At 40.0% G+C, this 11610-nt stretch overlaps 1 protein-coding gene across 2 annotated transcripts; it reads right to left on the minus strand.

Moving 5' to 3' along the window:
• Positions 1-1292: 1292 nt before the first annotated feature.
• Positions 1293-11313, minus strand: LOC134616393 (zinc finger protein ZFP2-like). 2 transcript variants are annotated; one of them, XM_063461260.1, is made up of 3 exons: positions 10866-11278; positions 5907-6053; positions 1293-1728 (listed from the first exon to the last, which is right to left on the minus strand). In XM_063461260.1, exons 1-3 carry the CDS (start codon positions 11035-11037, stop codon positions 1709-1711), a joined length of 339 nt encoding a protein of 112 aa, XP_063317330.1. In that variant the 5' UTR covers positions 11038-11278; the 3' UTR covers positions 1293-1708. The 2 variants fall into 2 exon arrangements, with proteins under 2 accessions (XP_063317330.1, XP_063317329.1); XM_063461259.1 differs by lacking the exon at positions 1293-1728 and having other exon boundaries at positions 3856-6053; positions 10866-11313.
• Between the last annotated feature and the right edge of the window lie 297 nt (positions 11314-11610).

An 11610-nucleotide genomic window follows, 5' to 3' on the forward strand; every position in this document is an offset into this window, starting at 1 on the left:
TACTCCAAAGCTGCAGTTTATGGTGATTATTTCTTCTGGTATCAACAATATCCTGGAAAACCACCAAAGTTCCTGATCTCTCACTCAGGGACAGGAGAGAAAATGTCAGATCCAGTCCCTGGAATAACTTTTAATGTGAGTGAAGATAAAACACTGATGACTCTTCAGATCTCCTCTGCTGCAGTGACAGACTCTGCTGTGTACTACTGTGCTTTGAGGCACACAGTGACAGGAAACACCAAAACTCTGTACAAAAACCTTTGGAGCAAAGACAACAGAATACTCCACAACATCCACTAGAGGGAGCCACACACTGTTAAACCACTGATTCAAGTCGAGACAAGTGAGCTTTATTTGTATAGTGCAGGGGTGTCAAACTCAATTCTCGAGGGTCGGTGTCCTGAAACTTTTGTGTGTGTCCCTGCTGCAACACACCTGAATAAAATTAGTAGGTCATTTACAACACTATAGACTTGAGGAGATCTGCGAAGGAGATGTGAAATGTAACCAAACCCTGGAGTGCTTTAAAACAAATAATAGAACCTTGAGGTCAATTCTGTCTTTAGCTGGCAGCCAAGTATCGGAGTAATACTTTCTTTCAGATCTTTAGATCACAAGAAATTTTTGCGTCTAGAAATGTTCCTGAGCTGGAAAAAACTGCCACAAACAACTGAGTTTATTTGTTTGTCACAGATATCTGACTACTCTTCAAAGAGTGGGATTCATAGTACGTGCAAAGAAAAAACAAAAATGACCCCAAGGGTTGTTTTTCGTCAAAAAAAGTTGTAACATATTCATATTCCAGGTATTCCTCATAAAATATGTTTGTAATATGAGGCCATTTGCATTTTTATTTATTTTTTCATTAATTTTTTAAAAATGCAGTTTTTGTATCACTACCCCACTCTTCCACAAGTGGGGTCAAAAATGACCCCAAGCAGTTCCTATGGAATCTTCTATGAACCTTTACTTCTTAGCAACTCTGACTGTCCCACTTACACTTCTGATGGATCAGGAATTCATTTTTACACAGTAACATACATGATTTATAGTTTTCTGTGCATTTCAAATACTGTCCTTTCTGATGTTTTTTTTAATATCTAACGTAACATGGCTGCTATGAGGCCAGCTAGGATCCTTGTGGACCTTGCCCTAAAAAATGATCCAGGACGGATGGGATGAAGAGCCCATGACTATTGTCCCCCCCCCCACCACCACCACCACCACCACCACCCCCCACTGAACAAGGCCAGTCAGATACAGAGGACTCCTCTGATGAGGAAATGGATATTGTGTCTAACAGAATGAGCCCCTTTTACTGCTCTACCCACAATATTCTGAATAGTCGGCCAGGACTTGCACCTGGGTTCAGTACTGTCTCCCTAATAGATGCATGGAAGATGTTCATGTCTGACAATATAATAGAAGAGGTGCTGACATGCACAAACATGGAGGCACGAAGAGTAGCCACGGACAGGGGAAAAGAGTGGAAAAATGTAATCAAACATGACCATGGCCTTCATCTGATTGACCATTCTTGCAGGAAGTGAGAACTGGGATGTACCAGTTTGTGTGTCTGTGAAGGTCCTCAGTCATCCAGGTCATCGTAGTCTAAGGAGCTTGGAAAGAAAAGCGTCTGGACGTCTTTAAGTTGCTTGAAGACGTTTCACCTCTCATCCGAGAAGCTTCTTCAGTTCTGAAGAACTTTTCAGAGGGAAGACCCAGCTTCTGCAGTATTTGACAAGCAAGCATACAAAAGTGATACAAGGGACACAAAAACTGCAATTTCTTAAAATTAATGAAAAAATAAATAAAAATGCAAATGGCCTCATGTCACAGTCATGTTTTATGAGGAATACCTGGAATATGAAAATATTACAACTCTTCGTTTTAAAGATTTTGAAGAATAACAACAGAGTTTGTTGCAAAATGCATTGATTTTATTTGGGGTCATTTTTGACCCCACTTGTGGAAGAGTGTAGGTATTGGTAGTTTGTGCATCCAAGGGTTAAATACATGTATTCCATCTAAATTTATCTGTTTAAAAACAACATCCCATGTGATCATCACAGATTCGGTTTGAAAATTCCTGCATAAAGCTTCCATTATTAGGAATTATGCAAAACTTTATGTAGTTTTCAGGTATTTTCTCTTTTACAGCGAAAAAATGCTTTGAGTATGACGCTTATGTGTAAGTTTGCTAGGAAGGTCTGTAATCACTAATCTGCCTTCTTTCTCGGGTTTTAGGCTGCTTGTCTTTTCCTACATTACTGCCACTTTCCCACACGGTCAGTCTCTTTGCTGACATCATCACGTTAGTCTAGTCAGCTTCTCACCCATCTTCTTTGAGCCAATCAGGTCCCACTCTGCGTAGTCCTGAGGGTCCTGAAATGAGGGTTACGGCTGTTTTTAGCGCAGTTTATGGGGGTATCTTTTTAAAATCTGATTATCTTTAAGACTACTTGACGTCGATCAGTTATTTCTAAAAATTCAACAAGGAAAATGAGACAGGCCACCATCATTTTAAGAATATTAAAAGAAACTCCACAGAGAATTTCAAAGTGACAGATGAAAAAAAAGTTAGTTCTTTTCACATTCAAACCTTAGTAACTGTGAAAACATCGATGTGATTTGGACTGTTTTACAGATTATTATATGTCTTGTACATAAAAATCTTCACTGCTTCCCAGATAACCCCGCCCACTCAGGCCTTTGCCCTTTCTGGGTTTGTGTAGGATTAGATAGGTTGTGTGGCAGGTGATGAGAGGAGGCACACCTGTTACCATTGTGGTATTGTTCAAAAAGACCTAGTAAGAAATGTTCAGTCTTCTCTCCAGCAGGCGGGGATGTGGTTTCTCTGGCATTGGTTTAATTTTCATTCTTTTTCAGACCTCCACTACATACAGACATCCACACACTCACCAGATACTGTCAACCTTTCCACATTTCTTTTAATTCACTATAATAAAATGGTTGATTAAATATTTACGGAGCTATAGGGCCACCTATTTAATGTGAAAAAGGACTGGGCAATATCTCGAGTTTTTAAATATATCGATATATTTTTAAATGAGATATGAGATGTGACAATACCTTTTATATCGATATAGTCTATCTTACGTTCTAATTATATTTGTGGAGCTGCTAGTTTGCCTCTCTTTCGTCCACCTTTGTCTCTACGCAACGTTAGTCTGCCTCGCCTCTCTCCTTCATTGAACACAACTCTCCTTCCACCATCGCTTCACCTGCAGGCAACTATAAGATGGACACGGCAGCTATCAAAGAGGAGCTGGTCAGTAAAAAGAAAACATTTGGAGATTACTATTTTAGTTCTGGTAGCGTAAATCTCGTTAAAATTACGTTAACGCCATAACTGCATTAACGTTAATGCAGTTAACAAGTTAACTGAGATTTTCCGTGCGTGGGGCTGAACGGCGTCAACGCGTTAACGAGCTAACCGGGCTAACGCGTTGACGCCGCCTAAAATCCTTTCATTTTCTCAAAAATCGATAGTGCGCCTTATATATGAATTCTGGTTGTGCTTACTGATCGCGAACCCTTTTTATGTGGTACACGGCGCTCAGCAATCTGTCAAAAAATGTTTTAGTATGACTTTGGTAAGCTACAAAGTTGCACCGCTTGATGGATTGTTGGAGCATTACAGCTACTGCAGCCAGGAGCCTTGCAGAGTGATACGTACTGTGCTTCAACGTAATATTTCCGTATTGTGTGTGTATAAGGACCACAAATTGCACCTGTTCTGAAACATCTTAAGGACCGAGCTCAAGTGGCTTTATAATGACAGCATTCAGGTGGGAGGAGTCCGAGGAATGAAATAAAGTAATGACAGGTGAGCTTTAATCACAGATTCAATTTAATTCATGCAGAAGCTAACAGCAATAACCTATAAAAACCTATTTAATGGATATAGGGGATACAAGTACAACTGAAGTAAACTGTTATCTTCATTTAACCCTAGTCCATTTTATTCAGTTTTTTTTAAACCCTCTTTGATCTTGTAAAGCGGTGCTGGATGAAAGATGAGCTCTGGCAGGTCCCCATTACGCAGGAAAAACATCTTTGCCTCACACTGTGAGGCAAATCAAGCAGAGAAACACCTGTGCAGCTACAGGAACAGCACTTTGATGCATGTTGGAGGAGTCCAAGCAACACAGTCATCCCCTCAAAACTTTCTGCTTTACTACTGTCAAAATATTCATCCATTAGTTACTGCTGTGTAGATAAAACACAACAAAACAAAGACCCTCCCCCATGGTGGACCTGCCTACCCAACCTGATGATCCCATCAGCACAACACGTCTACATTCTTACAAAACTCAAAAGTAAAAAAAACAAACAAACAAAAAAAAAAACTTATGTCAGTCTTAATGAACGAAATAACCAAAAGTGATATGAACCAAATAAACTAAACAGCTACCAATGTAACAAAAACCTTCAATTTTTTCTGTTTATTAAAAAACAAATAGCTCAAATGCTGTTTTACATCAAAAGACACTGACTCCAAATCAGCAACAGCCATCAGCTATCCTCTAATGCACAGCAAAAACAAAAATTAATATTCAAATTGAGTTTCAACTTCGCAACAGAAAAATATATCAATAAATAAAACCAAAACTAAAATCCATCTTTTGAGAGTCACCATATTTTCATTGACGAATTTGATGAGAACAAATTAACCCTATAATGCCCTTTGTATCATATTTGCTACATGAGTTTCTGAAACCTTTATCTCATCAACATGATCGATACTTGCCATAATTTCAAAATGTTATGGACAAACTCCTTTTTTTGTCTAAAATTAACACTGTTGTTAACAAAAATGCCAAATGTATCAAATGTATCAATCAAAACAAAAAATATATATTTATTATATATCATAAACAACATGATATTAAGAAAAGAAGTGGATTTTGTTATAAGGGTTATTAAACATTTCAGCCCCCCCCGAAAATTTTTTTTTTAGAATTTTCTGGCTATTTTTTGATGGATTGGGTCTTACAGGGTTAAATCTGCTTTATACATAATAAACATGCAATAAATGATGATTTTGGAACACAGCTTAAAGGTATTTAAACTCTGAAAGTTCTCCTGTGAACCTGTATAAATTCTCAGATCTTCTTTCAAGCTTGGCTTCTTGGACATTGTTCTCTAAATGTTTCAAGACTACGACTTCTCACCTGTGTGAGTTTTCATGTGGCGCCATAAATGACTGCTACATGTGAACATTTTCCCACATGTTTTGCAATGATACGGTCTCTCACCCGTGTGCGTTTTCATGTGGCGCCATACATGACTGCTAGATGTGAACATTTTCCCGCAAGTTTTACAATGATACGGTCTCTCACCTGTGTGCGTTCTTCTGTGTGCCGATAAATGACTGCTACTTGAGAACACTTTCCTGCATGTTTTACAATGGTACGGTCTCTCACCTGTGTGCATTCTCATGTGTATGGTCACACCACTGCTTCGTGTGAAACTTTTGCCACATATTTTACAAGAATACGGTTTCTCACCTGTATGGGTAGTCTTATGGCTTTTAAGTGTTGATGACAGACAAAACGTTTTCCCACACATTTCACAAGAATATGGCTTCTCACCTGTGTGGATTCTGTGATGTTGACTCATTTTGTACTTATTCTTAAAGGATTTTCCACAAAGATTACATGTTAAAGACTCTTTACCTGTGTCACAATTACTCTGACTTTCTAAGTTACTATTTGTCCCGGAGTCTAAACTCCTGCTTCCTCCGTAATTTTGGCTCTCATCTATAGGACAGGTTTGAGAAGGGAGCTGGTTACTGTTTGATTCTGGTTTATCGTGGTCTCTTTCCTCAGCAGCAGTCACCATAAAGGTATCAGTCTCCTCCTTGAGTCCAACCTGCTCACCCTCCTGACTGGTGCAGAGTTCCTCCTGTTCCTCTTTAATATGTGGAAGTTCTGGTTCCTCCTGGTGCAGAGAGTTCCTCTCCTGGCTCCAGAGCTGCGGCTCAGGGAGAACCTCCTCGTCCTTACAGACAGGCTGCTGTGGGAGTTCTGGAGGGAAGGAAGGACATGAGGAAAAGAAAAGTAATGATGATAGACTGAGAGCTCTTTTTTTTTTTTTTTTTTTTAAATATGCTTTGCTTCACAGAATCTCAAGAGGTTGTGAGTAAAACAGCGACCCAGGGTTGGATATAAGTAATGGCTGATTTTATTAGTGCATTTACAGCTGTTGAAGTATTGCAGATAAGGTGGGTCCAAGTTATTGTCAGAGTCTGCGCAGTAGTGACTTGAGGTGGAGCGTCTGGATTACTCTCCCGCCCACACACCTGCTGGACGTGACCGCGAACTCGCCACCCTTTGCTTTTTATGTAGCCCGACTGCTCCCACTGATGACTCATTAAATTAAGGTAAATACAACCACATCGCTACTATTTATAAAACAAAAACCGACACACACACACACACACACACACACACAGCTTATCATCTTATATTTCTGCAACATCTAACAGCACTCTGTTGTTAATTTGTTAGCTACATTAGCCATTAGCATACACACTGTGTTGGAGGCTTGTTGCTAGTTAGTTACCAATGCTGCACACCTATTACTTTCACAGTCTGTATGTTTTAATGATTCAGCACTCCTTAGTTTTTGTTTTTATCCTTCTTTAGATGGTGATAACATCAGCTGCACACTCCAGAGGCCCAGAGTTACTGTTAATATCAAAAATGTAATGTTGTCATTTGAGATTTTAGGGAGACCATTAGGACCAAGCTGGGTTAGCTCGGTCCAGAGGTTTATAAAAACTTCTTCCAACAGAAGATGGACACACCCAGTTTCATGAGCACTGTGATGGAGATGTTTGCTTTGTGTGATTAACCCTCTGGGGTCGATTGACATGCCAACATGCTGGTCACATGACCAATTTAAGATGACATGGCAACAAGATGAACCCTGAGTCTCCATTTCAACTTGTAGTAAAAGTCTGGACTTCAATCTATATACCAGTTTTTAAATTGTGTCGATAGGCCAGGTAAAACCAAAGTTATGATAAAAAATAAATGCAATTTTTTACTGAATACTATCGTTGTGTTTTCTGCAGGAAGAAATGGTAAACACATTTTCTAAGGACCGCGATGGGGAGCGCTCTCTGCTTGCGACTAAAAAAATTAAAAAATAAAATAAAACAAACTCCACCCTTTTCCCCTTGGTGGAAAAATGTACTATGTCAACCAATCAAAAAAATTATGTGGCAACATGTGGTTGTTTAGGAAGAGGGGGAAGTTTTGGGAATGACGGCAGCGAGTGATTGGGCACGCGAAAGAAAGAGAGCGAGTTTTGACATGTGAGAGATTTGTGACATTTGGAGTGTGTAGTTGGTGTGCAGTGTAGTCAATAGTTTTGTTGTGTGTCGAAACAATGAGGCAACTGCTGAATGTCACAGTTGCTGCCAAAAAGCCACCAAAGGCAGATTACAGTGCAAACGCTGTCTCCAGGTGGAGTGATAACCTCCTGCTGTCAGGCCTGAGGCTAAAAAAAGATACCAAACAAGGCAAAGTAAACCATTTTTTTAACGGTGAAATGTAGAGGAAAATTAAAAAGTAGTTAAAATGGCCAATTATGCCGTGGACCCAGAGGGTTGAATATACATCCTCTCTGGTTGCTCTGGTATGAATGATACAATATTGGCAAAACACAGTGTGAAGAAATTCTAGATTGAAGTTTTTAGTTCAACATACAAGTGATGACCTTTGACCTTAATCAGGTTTAATTTAATGGTGTCAGAGAAAATCTCATGTGCTCTTCATGCAGCTGAAGCTGTGCAGGTCTGAGATCAGCAGCTTTCTGAAACAGCAAACTGAGTTACTGGAGAATCTTGTCTTCGTTATCATTCCCCTCGTACGTTTTATTACTTCGATTTCAGCGTCTTCGCCAAACAACTGAAGCGTGCAGTTTACTTTGTGTGCACTCAAATGTAGGCAAGTGAACTAGCGCCACCTGTGGCCAAGTGATAGTCCACAGCCAGATTAACTTCTGACAAACATCCGGCTCTGGCTCCATCACCACGTTTTAATTCCAGTTTCATGCACAAAACATTTGTAGCTTTCAGTGTTTTCTGTTCTTGCGTCTTGCACATAAACCTGTAACGGAATACAGTTATATGAAACTAATATGAAACGCTGGTACATGTATTCCGTTACTCCCCAACACTGCCTACTACACAAGCTTGATTATTTTAACAAACATTTGTGGGTGACGCAGCAGCTGGAGGAGTCTGTGACAAACATCCCAAACAGCAGAGCGTTACATCCTATGTATGCTAGCTATAATGGTCACGGTGTATTGTACTTGAACACACACTGATTGCCAGGCTCAGACTGGGCACAGTGCTTTGTTTACACAAAAACTCAGCCACACCCAGAATATTATTTTAAAATATTTATATGTATATCCTTATTGTGGCATGCATTTTCAATGACGTTGGCTGTGTGACGTTGGCTGTGCCAAGAGAAGCTCTGGTGCAGAAACTGATGAGTGGGTAAGACAACCAAATCAATACCCAAGACTGAACATTACTGGGTGAAATGTCACTTTGATGCACCAACGAAAACATATAGTAGTGGTGACCTGCATGCCTTTGCACTTTAATGACACATGAACACATTGACACAGATAAGACTTGTGCACACAAATCTGCAGTAACTGCACATTTACACATGGCAGCCTCCTAAACCTCCTAAGCGCAGTTTCTTCATCCAACAACCTGACTTTAGACCGTTCGAACAACATAAAATTTCTCTCTTTCCAGATTGAATGAACCTACTGTAGAAGGTGGTAGTGCACAGTGTGCGTTGACTTTCTGTGCCGGACTGAGCAGCGAAGGATACTTAGGCACAGGTTAAAGTCCAAAAAAAGGATTTTTTATTTAACCCAAAAACATAATTGGTTAAATCATGCAAAAAGAATGAAAATCTTGGGCCCATAAAAGAGGTCAAAATAACAGAACTCTACTCAAAGTTAGCAAACCATACTGATAACTCAAACAAACTGACCTAACTTAACGAGACAAAGGGGAAACTTAAATAGTGTCTGATCAGCCCACAAAAAGGGGTAAAACACACAAAACCTAACTGAAACTAACATAAAGAACTCCAATCCCCCCCCCCCCCCCATGGTCCCGAGGAATGAGCCAATTTGCAGCTTTCCATCCAGGCTCGCTCCGCCCCTTTTCCACCTCTTGGCTCCTCAATCAACTGGAGCAGCTGCAACTAAGGTAACTCAGAAAACAAAGAATAAATCATATATAACAGTGTAAACTAAAATGTGTGCACTTATTTTAGAATGCAGTGTTATGTGGGTATGTGAATTAATTCTAAACCAAAACCAGTTATTTATTGTCCTGTAAATTAATTCCTATATTTAAAGAAAGACAAATGTGAATGCAATGTTATGTATGAGCCTCTACACTAATATGGTGGCTATTACCACTGTGTGGCTGTAAGTGCAGCCGTCACACTTTCCTTGTGCAGTGAGTGCAGACGTTTTGCATTTTAAATGAACAGAAAAAGTGATTCTTGTTGTCTTTGCTTAATGGCCTGTTTTAGTCAGTCCATTGCTGGCACCGCATCTTTCAACATGATGTTTGTGGGTCGTTTTGAGTGCTCCAGGTGTAAGTGCAGCCACTCAGTCTTTACTCAGCATGGTGATAGATCCAGGTGCAGATGTGTTACAGGTTAATCTGGCTGTAGGCTATGGCACTGGACAGGACTCCATTTGAGACTGCTGCAGCTACTATGTGATACTTCAGCAGATCCAGCTACAATATAACGATCATATGCAATTTTTGGAAATTAAATTATGAATATTCTCAACTTAGAAAGTTGATGTTTTAAAGCCAACTCACCTCAAAACTCAGAAACACACATGACACACCAACTGGCACACCTGAGTCACTCACTTTCTTAAATCCACTCACTTTCAGGAGATCTACTCAGTCACACTGGCTCTGCTGCTTATCGATCATTGTCTAACTACTGTAACTCCTGTCTCCTCACAAATGTTTGTTAAATTAACCAAACTTCTACAGACTGTATCTAACTACCAACTCTCACTAGCCGATCAGTTATTTATTTTGGCCCCAAGTGTTTCTGACAAACAGTACATGATTGTCCCAGGTGACCACAGTTACACAAATGTTATATACAAACTCACTACACCACCATTTCAAATAATTTTCAAATTGAATTCATTTCCAGAGAAAAGACACATACATTAATCTCAGAAATGTCTCAGGTGAGATATTCAGTGTTTATTTGCTGGTTTGTCAGTAGCGGCTCCTGAAAAGCAAGTCTACCACACATCTGTTTGACCATCACCAGTTTATTCACGACACCAGTTAATCACTGGCAGAAGGGTGAAGTGGCGTTTCCACCTAAGGAGATGCTCAGAAAACTGCAGAAGAAGAAATGTGAGCCGAAGTGCTGGATTTCAGCCAAATATGAAGGAGAGCTGTGGCTTTCCTCCAACTTTTGACCAGTGACCATAGCGTCCTGTTTATCACACATAATAAAAAGCGTTTACTGTCTGGGAGTGGGGCTCTTTGTTTGTTTGGGTCTCCTAAGCGAAGCAGTTGTTTTATTTTATTTTTTTTAACTTGAGCCTTCAACTGCTTAATAAATTTAAGAAAATCCACTTTGAGCACATTTTTCTTTTCTCTCTAAATGAACCCAACATTGATCGTCACCAGTTAATCTGTAACACCAGCAGGGATGCAAAAGATGCAGTCGAGTTTTTATTAACCCTCACAATCATAAATGTCCCGCAGAGCTGTGATTAGGATCCTCCCTCAGAGGGACACTCACCTGTCCTGTGCAGCTTGATTTGGGGTTTCCAGGTGATATCCAGCAGTCTGCGCTGACGGTCGATCTCTTCCTCGTACTGGACGATCGTTTTTTCAAACTCCAAGAATATTTGTTCAGCAGCAGCAGTTAGTCGCTCGTTGATAAACTCTCTCAGAGACTGAACTGAAGGCATTGTTACTGCCACAGCTCACATAAAACAACACAACAGAAGAGTCTCTCTGCTCAGGCACACAAGAGGAAAGCTAACAGTATTAGCGCCTTTCTTTTGTTTAGTTCCGCCTGGTGTCACGTGATAAAGTTCCGACAGAGCGGGACTGTTAACGCACCTCCCTCTCTCTCTCTCTCTCTCTCTCTCGTATTAATAAATGTAAAGTATTACAGAGAGCTCGGGGAGTCAGTGTAAAGCCGCTAACACCACAGTGATGTGCTGACTCTTTTCGGTCCCACACTCTCGGCTCTGTTCACACACGCGCCTTTCCTTTCTTTACTACCGCTTGGTGTCACACGGTTGTTGTTCCGGCAGAGGGCATTTACCTTTAACTGTTCCGCTGTCGAAGATTTCTCTCTGTTTCAAATCAGTTTCTAGCTGAAAACAATCTTTTTTTTTTACATCCATGAAAAACAAGAAAATCACAAATATTATCATTTGAATTTGAAGTTTTCTGTTTTGAAATTATCTGAATGGTTTTCTTACATTGAAGTTTACCATGATTCCTATCTTGAATCCACTGCCTCCTTAAACCGA

Source organism: Pelmatolapia mariae, linkage group LG18 (assembly GCF_036321145.2).
Source record: "Pelmatolapia mariae isolate MD_Pm_ZW linkage group LG18, Pm_UMD_F_2, whole genome shotgun sequence".
NCBI classification, from domain to species: Eukaryota; Metazoa; Chordata; class Actinopteri; order Cichliformes; family Cichlidae; genus Pelmatolapia; species Pelmatolapia mariae.

What these genes read in the sequence shown, in the direction of transcription:
- LOC134616393 (XM_063461259.1), bottom strand. Translation starts at nt 11,037, where the DNA reads ATGCCTTCAGTTCAGTCTCTGAGAGAGTTTATCAACGAGCGACTAACT. An exon ending in AATCAAGCTGCACAGGACAG is followed by an intron (nt 6,054 to 10,865) that starts GTGAGTGTCCCT and finishes CCTTCCCTCCAG; the next exon opens with AACTCCCACAGCAGCCTGTC.